The 14,607-nt window shown below is 39.4% G+C and overlaps 1 protein-coding gene across 10 annotated transcripts in view; it reads right to left on the bottom strand.

Annotated features, from left to right (window-relative positions):
- The window catches only part of SEMA5A (semaphorin 5A), a 482,622-nt gene that overhangs the window by 174,431 nt on the left and 293,584 nt on the right, over positions 1–14,607 (bottom strand). For all 10 annotated transcript variants that reach the window (XM_057709296.1, XM_057709288.1, XM_057709292.1 and 7 more), the window contains one exon: positions 8,274–8,336. In XM_057709296.1, coding sequence (XP_057565279.1) covers positions 8,274–8,336 — 63 coding nt within the window. The remainder of the gene's footprint in view (positions 1–8,273; positions 8,337–14,607) is intronic.

Here is a 14,607-nt window from a genome sequence, read left to right as displayed (position 1 = left end):
GGAGAGCAAAATTCAAGATAGACGACGTAAAAGTTGTCAATACAATAATACCACCTTTGGAATTACAGCCGGGATTTCCACCCAAGTCACTGTCCGGTGATGTCTGGAGACACTTTTGGTTATTTGGGTTGTCATGGTGGGTGAGAGGAATGACCAGTTATGCAGAGGGTAGAGGCCAGGGCCCTGCTAAACATCCGCCAAAGAACAGGACAGACTCTGCAACAAGGAGGGATCCGCCCCCGACATCAGGAATGACGAGGGCAAAACCCAGATGAAGGCTCACGTGTCTGTTCACGCCTTAGTGGAGTGGAGTTAAACGGCCTCCACAGGCTCAACAACAATCCCTGTGGCCCAGCTACCCGTTCAGGGGAGGGGGCTGGATAATGAACATGCAGCCTGACCGGGAAATACATATGGCTACTGAGAAGTGATGCTGTGTGAGGTGGGATGGGTCAGGCAGGAATCCCGAGGGCAGGGGACACACAGGTCCAGGGAGAGGGCTGAGGGAGGCAGGGAGGGGGAGGGCAAGGTGGGTGGGGGACAGTTAGGATGGGGCACTGGAATGGCAGGGAGACCCAGCCATCTCTCCCCTTGCCCAGGGCTACCAACTACATATGTTCCCAGACAGGCCTTAAGACAGGCAGTGTCAACAAAGATTTTGGCTGAGTTTCCCAAAACTGAATGGTGCTGCTTATAGGTGTATCACAGCCCCTGCAAGAAGAAGAGGAGGAGGAAGATCTAAAGGATCAGAGGAAGATGAAGACAAGAAGAGCAACAAGAGAAAAGAGGATACGTAAAAGGGAGATGAAAGCATGGGCAGAAAGAGGCCATCAGAAGGTGCACAGGGACGCTGGGGTCACCTATGTCATCAGACAAAGGGGACAGTGTTGGCATGAGAACCATGGAAAGAAAGGGCAATGTGTCCCACCGGGGGATCTTGCTGGAAGAAAGAAAGAAAGTCATTTTTTCCCACCCTCACCCCCAGGCAGATCCGATTCCCCACCGTTCACTGCTCACTACAGGGGTTCTTACTGGAAGACTTTCCTGTGCTCCAAGGAGCGAAAGTGCAGGAATCTACCCTCAAATGTATAAGCATTACAGGGAGGACAGGAAACCATATAGGAAGCCCCTATTCAAAAGCTTCATACATAATTTACAAAAATTCTACTGAATTTGTTACAGAGGTAAATAAATTTACTATATACTGATTTATTTATTTGGGGGAGTATTTTAAGAGACAATATTTCTGAATCTTTTGAACTGGGTGCCGCCTTTAAATCTTCTTGTGTCTCTGATCGTTTATCTCAGAGGTACTTTCTGAGGTTAAATATCTTTCAGTAAATAGCCTTCATCAATTTCTGCTTTTGTTAATGTCTCCAAGTGTTTCTCTAGCTAGAATCGCATTTCCTTCCTTCTCTTCTTCCTTCTTTCCAGTTCTTTACTCAGTTTCGGGAAACCTAATGACTGAGACCTGCCTCCGTGTCTGACTCTCAAAATTGTTGAGTTAAATGAAAAAGAAACAGGCAATGAAATTGGGTAAAATAAAGTGCATAATAGTCTTGGACAAACACAGGTGTCGTGAGGATCTGTTACCACTGTCCTCTCCCTTTGCTGTGTTTTTCCCCAAGCTCTTGGCCTTGGGACCATGCTTTGTACAGGGAGCCCTCTTTGCTGCTCTCTGTGTGTCTGCTTTATTCTGTAACCCAAAGTGTGATTCACATCAGAAAGGCCCACATTCCAATAAAATAAGATGATCACTAGCAGGATGAGACATAATGAGCTTATGCACCAGCTGCAGAAGAGATTCCTCAAGATGATCCAGTGGGATTGCCTCAGAAACAAAGACTTCCTCTGAAAAAAGCCTCGTGTCTCTTACTGAGCCCACCAATTGTGTGATAGTAGGCCTGCAAAGTGCACAGTAGCTCAAGAAATGCATTTCTGAGGGAGAGGATCCAGATGGTGGAGCAGGAGGACATGCGCTCACTCCCTCTTCCAAGAGAACCGGAATTACAATTAACTGCTGAACAATCATTGACAGAAAGGCACTGGAACTCACCAAAAAAGACACCACACATCCAGAGACAAAGGAGAAGCTGCAATGAGATGGTAGGAGGGGCTCAATCGCGTTAAAATCAAATCCCATAAATGCTGGGTGGGTGACTCACAAACTGGAGAACAGTTATACTGCAGAAGGGCACCCACTAAAGTGAGGGTTCTGAGTCCCATGTCAGGCTTCCCAACCTGAGAGTCCAGAAACGGGAGGAGGAATCCTCAGTGAATCAGACTTTGAAAGCCAGTGGGATTTGATTGCAGGACCTCCAAAGGACTGGGGGAAACAGAGACTCCACTCTTGGAGGGCACACAAAAAAGCGTGCTCACCAGGACCCAGGGGGAAGGAGCAGTGACCCCATAGAAGACTGAACCAGACCTACCTGCTGGTGTTGGAGGGTTGCCTGCAGAGGTGGGGGGCAGCTGTGGCTCACCAAGGAGATGAGGGCACTGGTGCCAGGGGTTCTGGGAAGTGCTCATTGGCATGAGCCCTCCCAGAGTCCACCATTAGCCCCACCAAAGAGCCTGTAAGCTCCAGTGCTAGGTGGCCTCAGGCCAAATGACCAACAGGGTGTGAACACAGCCCCACCCACTGGCAGAGAAGCAGATTGAAGTCTTAATGAGCTCTGCCCACCCAGCCCAACCCACCACCAGTCCCTCCTAACAGGAAGCACGCACAAGCCTCCTAGATAGCTTCCTCCACAAGAGGGCAGACAGTAGTATCAAGCAGTATCAACAGTATTTCGTCTTGTGGAACTGAAAACCACAGCCACAGAAAGATGGAGAAAATGAAAAGGCAAAAGATTTTGTACCAGATGAAGGGACAAGATGAAACCCCAGAAAAACAACGAAATGAAGAGGAGATAGGCACCCTTCCAGAAAAAGAATTCAGAATAATGATGGTGAAGATGATCCAGGACTTTGAAAAAAGACTGGATGCAAAGATCAAAAAGTTGGAAGGAAAGTTTACCAAAGACCTAGAAGAATTAAAGAGCAAACAAACAGAGATATGCAACACAATAACAGAAATGAAAAATACACTAGAAGGAACCAATAGCAGATTAACTGAGGCAGAAGGGCAAATAAGTGACCTGGAAGACAGAATGGTGATAATCACTGATGTGGAAAAGAATAAAGAAAAAAGAATGAAAAGAACTGAAGACAGCCTAAGAGACCTCTGGGACAACATTAAACTCACCAACATTCGCAATATAGGGGTCCCAGAAGGAGAAGAGAGAGAGAAAGGACCCGAGAAAATACTGGAAGAGATTATAGTTGAAAACTTCCCTAACATGGGAAAGGAAACAGCTACCCAAGTCTAGGAAGCACAGAGAGTCCCAGGCAGGATAAACCCAAGGAGAAACACACCAAGACACAAAGTAGTCAAATTGACAAAAATTAAAGACAGAGAAAAGTTATTAAAAGTAACAAGGGAAAAATGACAAATAACATACAAGGGAACTCTCATAAGGGTAACAGCTGATTTCTCAGCAGAAACTCTGCAAGCCAGAAGGGAGTGGCATGATATATTTCAAGTGATGAAAGGGAAGAACCTACAACCAAGAATACTCTACCCAGCAAGGATCTCATTCAGATTCGACAGAGAAATCAAAAGTTTTACAGAGAAGCAACAGCTAAGAGAATTCAGCACCACCAAAGCAGCCCTACAACAAATGCTCAAGGAACTTCTCTAAATAGGAAATATAAGAGAAGAAAAGGAGCTACAAAAACAAAAACAAAACAACTAAGAAAATGGTAATAGGAACATACATATCAATAATTACCTTGAATGTCAATGGACTAAATGTACTAACCAAAAGACACAGATTGGCTGAATGGATACAAAAACAAGACCCATATATATGCTGTCTACAAGAGACCCACTTCAGACCTAGGGACACATACAGATGGAAAATGAGGGGATGGAAAAAGATATTCCATGCAAATGGAAATCAAAAGAAAAGTGGAGTAGTGATACTCATATCAGATAAAATAGACTTTAAAATAAAAAATGTTACAAGAGAGAAGAAAGGACACTACATAAAGATCAAGGGATCAATCCAAGAAGAAGAGATCACACCCAATGTAGCATCACCTCAATACATAAGGCAAATGGTAACAACTATGAAAGAGGAAATCAACAAAAACACAATAATAGTGGGGGACTTTAATACCCCACTTACACCAATGGACAGATCATCCAGACAGAAAATTAAGGAAACACAAGCTTTAAATGACACAATAAATCAGCTTGATTTAATAGAGATCTACAGGACATTACATCCCAAAACAGCAGATTACACGTTCTTCTTAAGTGCACATGGAACATTCTCCAGGATAGATCACATTTTGGGTCATAAATCAAGCCTTGGTAAATTCAAGAAAATTGAAATCGTATCAAGCATCTTTTCTGACCACAATGTTATGAGGTTAGAAATCAATTACAGGAAAAAGACTGTAAAAAACACAAATACATGGAGGCTAAACAATATGCTACTAAATGACCAAGAGATAACTGAAGAAATCAAAGAGGAAATCAAAAAATACCTAGAGACAAATCACAATGAAAACACAATGATCCAAAACCTATGGGATGCAGCAAAGGCAGTTCTAAGAGGGAAGTTTATAGCAATACAGTCCTACCTCAAGAAACAAGAAACATTCCAAATAAACAATCTAAGCTTACACCTAAAGAAACTAAAGAAAGAAGAGCACACAAAACCCAAAGTTAGTAGATGGAAAGAAATCATAAAGATCAGAGCAGAAATAAATGAAATAGAGACAAAGAAAACAACAGCAAAAATCAATAAAACTAAAAGCTGGTTCTTTGAGAAGATAAATAAAATCGATAAACCTCTAGCAAGACTCATCAAGAAAAAGAGGGAGAGGACTCAAATCAACAAAATTAGAAATGAAACAGGAGAAGTTGCAACAGACACCGCAGAAATAAAAAGCACCATAAGAGACTACTACAAGCAACTATATGCCAATAAAATGGACAACCTGGATGAAATGGACAGATTCTTAGAAAGGTATAACCTTCCAAGGCTGAATCAGGAAGACACAGAAAATATGAACAGATCAATCACAAGCAATGACATTGAAACTGTGATTAAAAATCTTCCAACAATCAAAAGTCCAGGACCAGATGGATTCACAGGTGAATTTTATGAAACATATAGAGAAGCACTAACAGCCATCCTTCTCAAGCTCTTCCAAAAAATTGCAAGGAAGGAAAACTACCAAACTCACTTTATGAGGCCACCATCACCCTAATACCAAAAACAGACAAAGATACTACAAAACAAGAAAATTACAGACCAATATCACTGATGAATTTAGATGCAAAAATCCTCAACAAAATACTAGCCAACAGAATCCAACAACACATTAAAAGGATCATACACCATGATCAAGTGGAGTTTATCCCTGGAATGCAAGGATTCTTTAATATACACAAATCAATCAATGTGATACACCATATTATCAAATTGAAGGATAAAAGCTACATGATCATCTCAAGCTTTTGACAAAATTCAACACCCATTTATGATAAAAACTCTCCAGAAGGTGGGCATAGAGGGAACCTACCTCAACATAATAAAGGCCACATATGACAAGCCCACAGCCAACATCATTCTCAATGGTGAAAAATGGAAGCATTCCCTCTAAGATCAGGAACAAGACAAGGATGTCCACTCTCGCCACTACTATTCAACATAGTTTTGGAAGTCCTTGCCACAGCAATCAGAGAAGAGAAAGAAATAAAAGGAATCCAAATTGGAAAAGAAGTAAAACTGTCACTGTTCACAGATGACATGATATTATACATAGAAAATCCTAAAGATGCCACCAGAAAACTACTTGAGCTATTCAATGAATTTGGTACAGTTGCAAGATACAAAATTAACACACAGAAATCTCTTGCATCTCTATACACTAACAATGAAAGATCAGAAGGAGAAATTAAGGAAACAATCCCATTCACCATAGCAACAACAAGAATAAAATACCTAGGAATAAACCTCACCAAGGAGGTAAAAGACCTGTACTCACAAAACTATAAGACACTAATGAAAGAAATCAAAGACGACACAAACAGGTGAAGGGACATACCATGTTCTTGGATTGGAAGAATCAATATTGTGAAAATGACTATCCTACCCAAAGCAATTTACAGATGCAATGCAATCCCCATCAAATTACCAATGGCATTTTTCACAGAACTAGAACAAGAAATTTTACGATTTGCATGGAAACACAAAAGACCCCGAATAGCCAAAGCAATCTTGAGAAGGAAAGATGGAGTTGGTGGAATCAGGCTTCCTGACTTCAGGCTATACTACAAGGCTACAGTGATCAAGACAGTATGGTACTGGCACAAACACAGAAATATAGATCAACGGAACAGGATAGAAAGCCCAGAGATAAACTACGGTCAACTAATCTATGACAAAGGAGCCAAGGATATACAATGGAGAAAAGGCAGCCTCTTCAAAAAGTGGTACTGGGAAAACTGGACAGCTACATGGAAAAGAATGAAATTAGAGCACTCCCTTATACCATACACAAAAATAACTCCAAATGGATTAAAGACCTAAATGTAAGGCCAGACACTATAAAACTCCTAGTGGAAAACATAGGAAGACCACTCTTTGACGTAAATAACAGCAAGATCTTTTTTGATCCACCCCCTAGAGTAATGGAAATAAAAATAAATAAGTGGGACCTAATGAAACTTCAAAGCTTCTGCACAGCAAAGGAAACTATAAGCAAGACGAAAAGACAACCCTCAGAATGGGAGAAAATATTTGCAAACTGATCAACAAAGGATTAATCTCTGAAATATATGAACAGTTCATCCAACTCAATATCAAAAAAACAAACAACTCAATCAAAAAATGGGCAGAAGACCTAAATAGGTATTTCTCCCAAGAAGACATACGGATGGCCAACAGGCACATGAAAAGCTGCTCAACATCACTAATTATTAGAGAAATGCAAATCAAAACGACAATGAGGTATCACCTCACACCGGTGAGAATGGGCATCATTGGCAAATCGACAAACAGTAAATGCTGGAGAGGGTGTGGAGAAGAGCGAACGCTCTTGCACTGTTGGTGGGAATGTAAATGGACACAGCCACTATGGAGAACAGTATGCGGGTTCCTTGCAAAACTAAAAACAGAGTTACCATATGACCCAGCAATCTCACTGCTGGGCATATACCCAGAGAACACCATAATTCAAAAAGACACATGCACTCCAATGTTCACTGCGGCACTATTTACAATAGCCAGGACATGGAAACAACCTAAATGTCCGTCAACAGATGAATGGATAAAAAAGATGTGGTACATATATACGATGGAATATTACTCAGCTGTAAAAAGCAATGAAACTGGGACATTTGTAGAGACATGGTTGGACCTAGAGACTGTCATACACAGTGAAGTGAGTCAGAAAGAGAGAAACAAATATTGTATATTAACACATATATGCAGACTATAGAAAAATGGTACAAATCAACTGGTTTGCAAGGCGGAAATAGAGACCCAGATGTAGAGAACAAACATATGGACACCAAGTGGGGAAAGCAGGGAGGGTTGGGGGGGAATGAATTGGGAGATTGGGATACCAAGTTGTACACTCTTAATATATGCAGTTTATTGTCTGTTAACTGTATCTCAATAAAAGTTCTTAAAAAAAAATAGAAATTCATTTCCAACCTTAGCTATAATCTGCTCTTTCCTTAGGAACTTGGTCATGTAGATTTTCATATCAAGAGAGAGAGAGCTTATTGTAAAGACATGTTAAGATGAATTACAAAAAGTCTCAAATCATTTTTGATATAATAATTATATTTTTCATATAGTTACTTTCTGGAGTCAGCTGTAAGGTATTACTGGGGGGAATTAAAATAGTATTTTCAAAATTTAAGCCCATTTCTTTCTAAATGACATCATAACCAATTAATTTCTTATCTTATTCTAACGATTGGGAGGGCAAATGAGATCTGATCATATGTTCTGAATCCTAACAACTGACTGTTGTTAGTCTTGCTTCAATGTTAAAACCTTGTGAATTCACTGTGTATATATTTTGAATCTTGCTTCTTTTTTCAGTTTCCATGGCATCATAATCAGGAATAGATTTCATATTAAAGCATTCTATATGCAGTCCTTCAAAACGGTGACGACGGCCCATAACAACGCCCTCCTTACCTGGGACTTGCCTTTGCTGTAACAGGCCTTCTTGGTTGCTTCATCACACTCCCACTCCACAGCCTGCAGCAAACACAAGATAACAATGATTATTAGGACTCTGACTGAATAAAAGGGAAAAAAATAATAAAGCATCAGTAACCAGATTACGTAAGGTGGGCACACCATGGCACCAACATTTTCACACTAACAGAGGATACACATCAAAAACATGACATTCAGTCACGTGGGCTTATATTGAGCTTTCAAATTCAAACATTTTAAAGGACTCACCCCCTACGTATTTTCATTTACGCAGCAATAATGTGATTTAAAACTAGTCACTGTAAGGGAAGCACACACCATGAGTTGGTGACTGCTTCATTGATTACAGAAACACCCACTTCAGTGAAATCACAGATTAGATTCATAGGATGCTGAAAAGAGAAGCCTTGGAACAAAATGATCTAAATCCTCATTTAGACATGTATATTTTATTTTAATTGTCTGCCATTTATCAATATTCACATATAATGAAGCAAGAATGATTTTGTATCTCCTCACTCCCCAAACACACACATACATGATGAATAGTCAATACAATAAACAGCTCATACAAAAGCCCATCTACTACTTCCTCCCAATGCCAGTAATTTTCATGGTGTTATTAGCTCTAACTAAATACTTAGAGCCACGACTTTTAAATTTTTTTCCTCACTTTCCAAATCTAACTCTTGTTGATCATTTTTTTATGCACTCTTTCACATCTGATGCTAACTCGCAAATGGACCTGTGATTAGTTAAGATAATTCACAACACTCACTTCATAGGAAGAAATGATTCCTGGTAACATTAGTGGCTGATATGTTGAGACTGTGAATCATATTTTGAATAGATTTAAGCATCTGAGATATTTATGTTTTCTATAATTTTATGGAAGTGTGGACTTTCATAGGGCAAAAATGTTTTCTTCATTCTGTCCATCTGTTATTACAATTATGTTCTATCTTACTATTAGAGTTGGATTTCTGAAGAATTCAGGATTTCTGAAGAACCAGTTAAATTATTATCAGAAAAAAAATATTGAAGTGAGGGACAATTTGTTGTTAGTTTGGATTACTGTTGCATAATAAACTAAGCCAAAAAATACTAATGTCAAGTATTACAAAAGAGAATAATGGCTTCGCTCTTCTAGAAAGAAGGGTTTTGTTTTGTTTTTTCTAATTCCCCTAAATTGTGGAGAATTACAAAGTCATATTTACACCATTATCTAATATCTACTGTTCTGTAAAGAATGTTACATAAGAGAGATTAAAACATAAAACACTGCATCTTGCATATCTTATCTTACTTGGAAAAAATGAATCTGTAAGAAAAGTGTTCTAGAGAGAACCACTTCAGTGCCTTTCAAACAGAAGCAACACTGTAACCATTCTCCCCCAAGCAGACTTAGAGATTTTTGTCCCTGCCAACATCTGATAAGAGAATTTGTTATTTCTTCTGTGATGTTTTCCTGTTCATAATGTTTAATGGCAACAATAGGTTACAGCTAATTAGCATCTAATGCAAACAAATGACTTGAATTCCATAGCAGAATGACAGATACTTTTATGAGAAGTGATGACACCTCCAGAGAAGAGATAAGAGCCTCACATACAGTTGCATAATTATATATTCTATGCAGCACAAATAAAACAAGTGCATTGCTGTTACTGGAGCTTTCCTTCAGCAGATCTCTGTATAAAAGCTCGTTCTGTTGGTTTTATTTAAATAAAGATATCCGTGCCTTTGCCCTTCCTTAAACTGAAGACAGAATTGATACATTGATATATTCTTTAGCAGAGTAGACCCCATTAAAACTTGGATTTTATATCATCAAGAGGATTTAGAGTTATACATCACAAAGAGGAATTCATGCTCTGTAATTACTAGGAAAATTATTCAGTGAAATGCTTTAGATAAAGAGGCATTCCTAGTGGCTCTCATTGGTCTAATGATTTTGTTGAAAGTTAAATAGTAATGCTCTCTTCAGTAAACTTAAGAGCTGCAAGGAGCAGAGTTAGTCCCAGAGTTACAAGAAGGATATTTATCAAATGCCATCAAAATTCTTCAAATCCTTCTGCTGAAATGGCAAACAACCAGCTTCCCAAGTCTGCCTGATGTCCAAGTAACCTTTGCATTTTCAAGATAAACATTGGCCAAGGATTGGAAGGGGATAGTAATGGACAAAAAATGTGAGAGTTCTCAAAAATATTTCACTACTTCATCTAGTTTACCTGGGAAGGGCAACTGCTCACACAAGTTTATTAGACCAACAGAAAATAGGAAAAATATTACAGATTTTTCTGAAGGCAGTTATTAAACATAGCAAAATTACTTTCCTGAGGAATTTTTATTACAGTATATCAACTTTCCAATAATATTCAAATCCAGAATTAATTGAAGACTGTGATTGTATAGCTTTTCTGTTGATTCGCTTTCGACCTGATTAGAAGACAGGATAAAGGGAAATTACATTAAAAATGGAATTGAACTACCTATTGCAGGGTTGAACACATGTGATTGGATAGCACAGAATTTGACAAAGAATATAGTGGGAAAATGTGTCTTCTACAGATTGGCTTAAAATTGGGGGTTCCAGACCAATCCCCTAGCATTCTGTTCACTCAGTGAACTAGACTTTACCTATTTGACCACATGGCAGCAATGAAACAAAAAACAAACAAAAAAAAAGACTTTCACTGGAGAGAAATATGCATATCAATCGAACTCTGCAGTACCAGATTTCCCAAAATTACTCAGTTATCCTGTTTGAATTAGATTAAGTTTTAATCTGGTCACAACTTTCTTTATTGCACAAGATTTATTCTAACCAATTAAACTTCTTTAATCAAGCCTTCTTGTTCTATTCTCAATGGAGATTCACTGTTATTCTTTCATGCATCAAAATTTTGGAAGAAATCCCACTACTGCTTTACAAAGCCATCTTCCTGGTTGACTTCCTTCTAAGACACTTTTCTACCCACCCAAACCTATCTTTATGACAGTCAAAACAAAGGCTAAGGCATTCTGCATTCTACATTTCAGATCTCAGTGCAACACTCACAATCTTATTTTCAATAAGATTGTTTCTTTTCAATCTTTAATTTTTGTCATTGCTTGCCTTTTTCTATCGCGCGAGAGCCCAGTAGAGAAAAGGAGTCTTAATCCTCTACTCCATTCTGTATTTAGTCTTCGTTACATTTTTCAACAGCAGACATGTAGCTGTGATAATGTGGGTGCTTGGCTATCCAAAGGCAATGAGTTTGAGACATTTACATTTTAAAAGACACAAACAGTCCTATCTGTGGCACAGCTTTTTTGTCTGTAAATAGAAATAACATCTGTGCTGTTCAACAACTTGCAGAAGTGTTGCTTCATACACATGTACCATTCTCTCATTTAATAAATATTCATTAAATACCTACTAAGTGCAAGAGAGATCATGAGTGATAGAAGGAAACCACACATACAGATAAGATTTGTACACATCAGATATTCATTTACAATAAAACGTAAGTGACTTCCATCAGCCTAGACTATAGCACGCTAAAATCTGAAAACGTATCAGTGGTCACTTTCATTCTAACAGTAGCCACGTTCATCTCAAAATCCAGTGGGACACTGGAACGTACAACATCACCATCCTTCAGGAATTGACAGTGCTATGGGCAGACCTAAAAGGAAAGCGAATAGGTTTACAGAAAATCATTTTATATCTGCCAAAACCCTGGGGATGTACGGAAGCGCCTATTGTTTCATGATACAGTACACACCTCCCTGTCACAAGCACACACGTGCTCAGGTTATGATAAGCAGAGCTGTGATCTCAGGAATAAATCAGATGTGAGAAAGAAAAGAAGATTGGCTCCTTTTATGATCGAGTTACATGCGTATAAATCCACAGTTCTCGGAGGTATATAAACAAAGCTGTGTATTATCACATTCTGCAGCGAGAGAAGTTAATTAGACAGGGACCAGAAAGGCAGATACTTTTCACAAAAATGAAGAGAACAACATTCTAGGCAGATGGGCCAGTACTCTTTCAGCAGATGGCTTTGCTAATTAGATACTGGCAAAAGATAACATTAAAAAAAAAACTAGTTTAATTACACAGTGCCAAAAATTAACAACCACCTGAGGGCTTTTTTTATATGTTTGCATTCATATTCTTATGTCATGGATTTCTGTGAAATGCCGTAGAATGTTAAATTGTCATGGCGATTACAAACAAATTGCCAGGGAACATGAGGCTGTATGCGTTCAAAAGAGAAGCAGGACACAAACGAGTTGGACGTTGAAACAATTGTGATTTTTATGTGACCTGAAGCAAGTGTCAATCTAGTTATCTTTGGGCAGAGGCATTTTAGCTAATTACTTTTAGTAGTCACACCGGACAGGTTCAAAACAAGTGGCACTTGGAAATTCCCTGGCAGTCCAGTGCTTAGGACTCTGAGCTTCCACTGCAGGGGGGCATGGGTTAGATCCCTGGTTGGGGAACTAAGATCCCGCATGCCGTGCATTGCGGCCAAAAACCAAACCAAAACCAATCAAAAAACCCATGTGCCATGTGAGATGGAATGGTGTGCACTGAGGACATTAAGGGGTACAGAGTTGAATCACTTTGGTAGGATTTGTCCAACTTGCTTCTCTGCCTTTACTCCTTAGTGGGCATTAAGTGTAATTTTTCATTTTTAATATCAAGTTGCTATACACCTGCACTTATGTCCATGGCAAATATAGGCCAGTCCATTTCATTCTTACTGGCGGCCTCCAAATCGCAGAATTGGAAGGGGACTTTTGTCATATCTTCTAACTGCTGTTTTCTGATTCTTAGGAAACTGAAGTCATCCAACATTAGAGAAACATCTGAACCTCAGAGAGTCCCATAAAAATGTGTTATAATTATTTTTTAAATCCTTATATCAAAGCCCAAGATTTTCTTTCAGAAAAAAATCACCAACTCAAACTTCCTTTGATCACTGCCTGGTGGAGCTTCCAACTTGTGAAATGCTTATTGGGACTTTTTGTTTTAGAATCAGGCTTTTAAAATTGAGGGCTGTTTTTAATTTTTGTTTTGTTGTTGTTTTTAAATTAAGTGGACAATGTATTAGATTCCCAGGGCTGTTGTAACAGAGCACTGCAAAATGGGCTGCTCTAAACAATGCAAATTTGTTTTCTCACAGTTCCCTAGGGTAGAAGTCTGCAATCAGCCAGAGCTGACCCCTTCTGGAGTCTCCAAGGGAGAATCCCTTCTGGGCCTCTCCCGGCCTCTGGTGGCTGCTGGCCAGCCTTGACCTTCCTTGGCTCATAGAATCATCACTCCAGTCCTTGCCTCTGTCGTCACATGGTGTTTCCCCTGTGTGTCTCTGTCCAAATGTCTCTCTGCTTATGAAAACACCGGCCTTTGAATTAGGGCCCATTCGATCTGGTAAAACCTTATCTTCACTAATTACATGTGCAAAGACTCTGTTTCCTAAATAGGTCACATTCTGATAATAAGGGTGAACATGAATTCTGGAGGGACCCCCTGCAACACAGTACAGCCAGCTAGACATCATGACCAAAGAAATTCCAAAACGGACAATTGATAGCACACTAATGAGGACCACTCTTCTGCTGCAAATTAGCTTCCAAATCTTAGCAAAACACTGAAAACAATTTACCAAACTTTGGTTATGAGCTAACCACAGTGCTAGGTGCTTGGTGGGGCACCAAGATTCAAATTTGGTAACTTAGAGGGAAGCCTGGGCTCTAAACCACACTCCCTCCCTGAAATTGTCAAAGTAAGCAACCTTCATCACTGATTGTCACAGTTTCTTTACTTCATTTTCCCACGATTTAGAAAAGTATATACCTAAAGCACAGAAGTTTGTGCACATCTAAGTTCAGAGCTGTAGTCATTCAGTAAATATTAATTAATCAAAAAAGCCATCAATTCCCCTGTCATGGAATATATTCATCTTTAAAGCCTCTGGACCCGCTCATGGTCCTAGTATTGATTTTAAAGGGGACATGGTTTATCTAATGAAATGCTACAGTTAACAACTGTATGGCCAGGGTATGATATACAAACCTCAGGCTGATTTTGTGAAATTACACATCTTGAATATGAGAACACAGTCTGCTCTTGACACAGCAGCAATGCTGTGCTTTTAAAACGGATGTTGAGATGCCATCCCCTCTCTGCCACCGCCCTCCAGGGGCCCTTCATTCACCTGGAGTAAAAGCCAAAACCTTCTGGAATGTTCCACCAGATCTCACTGCTTGTTTTCTCTCCGGCTGATTTCCTAGTACCCTCCCCTCCCCCCAATCT

Source organism: Hippopotamus amphibius, chromosome 15 (genome assembly GCF_030028045.1).
Source record: "Hippopotamus amphibius kiboko isolate mHipAmp2 chromosome 15, mHipAmp2.hap2, whole genome shotgun sequence".
NCBI lineage: Eukaryota > Metazoa > Chordata > Mammalia > Artiodactyla > Hippopotamidae > Hippopotamus > Hippopotamus amphibius.
The sequence above is the reverse complement of the archived record's forward strand: the minus strand, read 5'-3'. Positions and strand labels throughout refer to the sequence as shown.